The 4,907-nt window shown below is 24.4% G+C and overlaps 1 protein-coding gene across 2 annotated transcripts; it reads left to right on the top strand.

Moving 5' to 3' along the window:
* Positions 1–602: 602 nt before the first annotated feature.
* On the top strand, positions 603–4,366 carry LOC107609916 (uncharacterized). 2 transcript variants are annotated; one of them, XR_015892320.1, is made up of 6 exons: positions 603–932; positions 1,288–1,348; positions 1,625–1,788; positions 2,817–2,892; positions 3,995–4,095; positions 4,283–4,366. XR_015892320.1 is itself a non-coding variant. In XM_016311974.3 (5 exons), exons 1-5 carry the CDS (start codon positions 795–797, stop codon positions 4,009–4,011), a joined length of 456 nt encoding a protein of 151 aa, XP_016167460.1. In that variant the 5' UTR covers positions 603–794; the 3' UTR covers positions 4,012–4,366. The 2 variants fall into 2 exon arrangements, 1 of the variants encoding a protein (XP_016167460.1); XM_016311974.3 differs by having other exon boundaries at positions 3,995–4,366.
* The last annotated feature ends 541 nt before the right edge of the window (positions 4,367–4,907 follow it).

Raw genomic sequence — 4,907 nt, 5'->3', positions numbered from 1 at the left:
AAAACCACTCATTTTAAATGGTTAAACAGGTAGGAAAAAGCAATATAAAGAATTAATTGGTTATATCTCTAATACTTTCTTTTAAACAAGAGTCTCTCGAATTTACTTAATTTCTTGCATGGGTTTTTTTGTTTTTTTTTTTTTATTTATCTTATGCTATTTTTTTATTTTTGGGATTTATTAAGGATCGAACTTTATCAAACATAGAATTTTAATATTATGTTATGAAACTATTCATTCCAAAAACTTAAACTAATAGAAAAAGATAATATAAATGATTATCTCACTCATTTTCTTAGAAATAGGATATTAATTGAAACAAAATAAAAAAAAGATTGTGTTAACTTTTTATTATATATATTCTTAATAAACCAACTTTAAATATAATGGACCTTTTTGACTAACCAAATATATATCCTCTAATGATTTAAAGTTTTTCTATTTTTAAATAAAAAAGCCCTAATGGAAAGGATAATAAAATGATTATTTTTGGCAATTAAAGTGATGAAAATGAGAGCACATGCCACATGGGGGGCAGCATATACATTTTTGGGCTTATAAATAGCACAAATTATTTGCCCATTCTTACACATAAGCTAAACTTCTCTTATCTCCTACTCTCTGCTTATCTCCTATCTTCTCTCTTCTTTATTTTTTATTTCTTTTTCTGTTTTTGGGGTGTCTTATATATGATTTGGTCGTTAAGGAGTTATTAGTTATATTGTTTGGTTAAGAAACAAGTCCATCCAAATTCAAAACCTTAAATAACAAGTATATAGTTCCTATAAAGATATATGGACAACAACCAAAAACAAAGTTCTTCTTCATCAACCATGAATAACTTTGATCAATTTTTTGGTCCCAAGGACTCATCCTCTACTTCATCTTCCTCCATCGCTCTCTTTGGTTCCATTTTTCCGCCTTCATCATCTGTATGCATCATTCTTTAAGTTTTTCTCTTCTTTTTTCCTTTTTTTTTTTTGAGTGGGTTAACTTTTTTTTCTATTTAAAAAAATAAAAAATAAAACCTTTTATTATAAGAATAAATAATGTTAAGTAATCACTTTCAGTCAATATTAGCTATTTTTTAATTATTTTGTTTATTTTAAATTATAGATATTAAATTATAAATTCTTTATCCTACGCCTTAAATTATAAATCCTAAACTCTAAAATTAATCAGTATTGGTTAACTAAAAGTTAGTCCTTTATAAATCGTAATTTGGTTTGTGAAATTTTTAATTGACATATCAACAATCAATAATCCAGTTAATTTTTTATTTTTAAGGTTGGAGGGAGAGATTATTCAAGAACACAAGATGTGGCAGGCAAACATTTTGCAATATCAGGTTCGTTCAAAACTAAGTACGTTGAAAGATACTAAAAGGCATACGTTTTTTTTTTCAAAGAAAAACACAAATAAAATAAATAATATTTTTTAAAAAATAAAATTTACTTAATTTTTTATTTACTAGAAGTTAATGAAACGAAATTTAATGTGATTTATATTTTCTGTTTATGGAATATTATCTTTTATATAGAGAGAGAATACAAATATTCTTTCTGTTTAAAATTTAGAGTTTAAAATTTAGATAATATACACATAGAATTGGATTGATTTTCAGATCAAAATAAGAGTAGTGACATGTTAAACAAGAATAAAAGTGTGGTGGAGCATAACTATTACAGCTCTTCAATCTACTATGGTGGTCAAGAAATTTATTCCCCAAGAAGCAGGACCACCACCACCGCCACTACTCCTCCTCCTCCTCAACCCCACCATCATGCTGTGAGTGTCATAAATAATTCTCACATCCTCTTTTTTTATTTAGTATATGCAATTTGTTTTTAATTACTATATTTATGGACACATTTTAAATACGACATGCATTTTTTCGTATTTTACAATATTTTAGTAAAAATTAAAAGATATTTTTTTTTTGGATTCATTTGGATATAACTAAATAAGATTACATGTTAACATGTCTAATTTTTTTTTTAACTTATATATTTAAAATAAATTTAGGAATAGTTTGTATTATTAATTATTAATAAAAAAATATTTAAAATTTTTTATTTAATTAAAAAATAAAATTTAAAAATAATTTGTCTTTTTATATAAATAAAATATTAAGATACCATTATAATTTATTTAACTTTTTTTTATATTTTATGTATGTATTATATATCATATCTAACAAAAATTTAAAATGATCATATTTATGTATCTCATATCATGTTATATTCGGTATTTTTGTCAATATTAATACATCATAGATTTAGGTTGTGTGATTATAATGATGTTTTTAACTTTATATTAAAAACTTGGCACTTTTATAAAGTGTATGGTTGCCTTGAAAATAACCTTTTGCATTATACCTAAGTTATTCGTCATTAGTTAATATATCGATAATGTTACATAGACTCTCTAATTTTTTTTTGTGAAAGAGTATGTAGAAACAACTAACAAGGTACAAGGTCTCACATGTTCTTGTAAGATTGACACATATATTAAGTAAAGTTATGAATAAACTCTTGAGAATTTATATTTTAGACAGATTAATTTTTAAAAAAATATTAATAAAATTTTTTAAAATAATAAATGTAAACATATTATTTTTAAATTAGTCCTTATAATTAAAATAAAAAATTTTAATTTGAACTAATTTATCTAAATTTATTATTTTAAAAAATTTTATTAGTATTTTATTGTAAAGACTAATCTTTTTAAAATATAAATTTTTTTAAATTTATTTGTCACTTTAGTCATTACTGTGAAGACAAAGAAGGAGCTAATAATTTTCATTCTTATTGTAGTTCAAAAAAGATAAGGAGGATGATGATCCCAATGGTAGCGATCCAAACAGTGCTTCAAGAGGGAATTGGTGGCAAGGTAGGAGAAGAAATTAAATTTCAGAGAAGAAAGAAAATAAAGAATAAAATTTTTGAACAGTGAAATGAAGTAACAGTTAAACCTCAATTAGTTTGGATTTCTTTTAAAATGAATCTTTCTTTTTAAATCTCAACTCATGGTATATATACATCCTTCAAAAGTTTAATTAAGAAGTCTCAATAAGGAGGAATTCTTAGGTGTTTGCAAGCAAATCTCAGTTTTGCTGTATTTTATTCAACATGACATATCATTTGAGATTCTGATATTTATAGAGACAATTCTAAAAACCTTTTTTTTTGAAAAAAAAAAGTCATTATAATTAAAATCTTAGATTACATATTTTTTTAACCACGCTAGCTAGATATACACAAAAAAAATCTATTACTAAATCAGTTATTGATATAAAATATATGTTAAAATATAAAATATATATTCAAAATGAGATACACAACACATATATTTTATAAAAAAAATACATGATGACTTTTATATCTATATAGTGTTTTTTATTTTTTTTATTAGAGATTTTATTTTAATATATATGTGGGTCTAATTATCTATATATACTTACTATATATAATGAGTATATTAAAAAGATCAGTGTCCAACTTTTTTTCTAAAATATCTTTTATTATAATAATTCATAAAAAATATTGTTTTCATTATTTAAACTCAAGACCTTTTAGTTAAATTATAAATCGCTTACCGTTTTAATTAATTTAATCTTTATTATTTTAAAATATATTTAATAAATAAAAGAATAAATCAATAGGCATGCCACGGCCTATTGATATACTAATATATATAAATCAGAATAAAATTAGAATTTTGTGGGGGAGTAGATTCTCTCCGGTAAAAAAAACTGGATAGTATCTAGTGTTGAATCTTACTTTTCATTATTTTCTCTCTTCTCTTTATTTTTAGTCCCACTTGTAGAATTAAAAATGAGAAATCACACTTTATTTTTTTAAATATTAAAAAAATTGGAGAGGATCCATTTTCAATTTTGTGTACACTAGTGGACACTTAATAAGAATATTAAAATTGGAAAAACATAATTAACTCACATTGAGTTCTCCTCCATTATTTCCGGTTTTTGCAGGTTCTCTTTATTATTAACATAGTTTTAGGGGGAAAATAGACCATTCCTATTCAGTACGTAGTGTTGCAGGAGATGCTGATCAACCACGAAGCTTTATATATGTATGGAGATCAATCTACCAGAAAAAGAAAGAACAAAATAATAAGACATGATAGATTGATATACATATATATGTATGGAGATCAATCTACCAGTATAGCTTGAGACTTAAAACTACATACTCCTTGCTTTGTATTTTATGAAAAAGTTTCTTATTATTTTCATATTGGCTTTTGACATTTAATTTAGGCCTTTATTTGTTTTAGTTTCTTAGTGATATGTTGTCATGTTTCGTATGTATGTACTCAACTTTATGGGTTTTTTTTTAATCTCCATTTACTCTCGTGTAATAATAATAATAATAATAATAATAATAACAATAATAATAATAATAATAATAATCTAATAGATAGAATAAGTATAGGAAGCCAATGGCCTAAGCGTACAATGTGTACAATGGAGGGATTAGAAAGTATTAGAGATATGACCATTAGTGTTACATTGTCTTGTTAGACTACGCTTTTGGAATGAGTGGTTTCATGATATGGTATTAGAGTTCTAGGTTCAAAAGGTCAAGAGTTCGAACTTTGTACACATTGTACGCTTAGGCCATTGGCTCCCTAGAAATTGTTAGGATATAATAATAAAACGTTTTCTTAGGAGACAAAAATATTTGATCAGTTTAGGCACCATAATACCCACTACTTTTCTTTTAACCACTACTTTTCTTTTATTTTGTTGAATTTGTTTGCACCACCATAATACCCACTACTTTTCTTTTCTAGTTTAGGCACTAAACTTTTTAATTTAGTTTGTTTCAGTGATAATTAATCATTTCAACAGTAGAAAAGTTAATCCCTTCTAGTAGAATCAA

Source organism: Arachis ipaensis, chromosome B7 (genome assembly GCF_059453495.1).
Source record: "Arachis ipaensis isolate K30076 ecotype BB chromosome B7, ASM5945349v1, whole genome shotgun sequence".
Lineage (NCBI taxonomy): Eukaryota > Viridiplantae > Streptophyta > Magnoliopsida > Fabales > Fabaceae > Arachis > Arachis ipaensis.
Note: the sequence above shows the minus strand (reverse complement) of the source record. Positions and strands in the feature narration are given on the sequence as shown.

What these genes read in the sequence shown, in the direction of transcription:
- LOC107609916 (XM_016311974.3), top strand. Translation starts at nt 795, where the DNA reads ATGGACAACAACCAAAAACAAAGTTCTTCTTCATCAACCATGAATAAC. An exon ending in TTTTTCCGCCTTCATCATCT is followed by an intron (nt 933 to 1,287) that starts GTATGCATCATT and finishes TTTATTTTTAAG; the next exon opens with GTTGGAGGGAGAGATTATTC. An exon ending in CTCAACCCCACCATCATGCT is followed by an intron (nt 1,789 to 2,816) that starts GTGAGTGTCATA and finishes TTCTTATTGTAG; the next exon opens with TTCAAAAAAGATAAGGAGGA.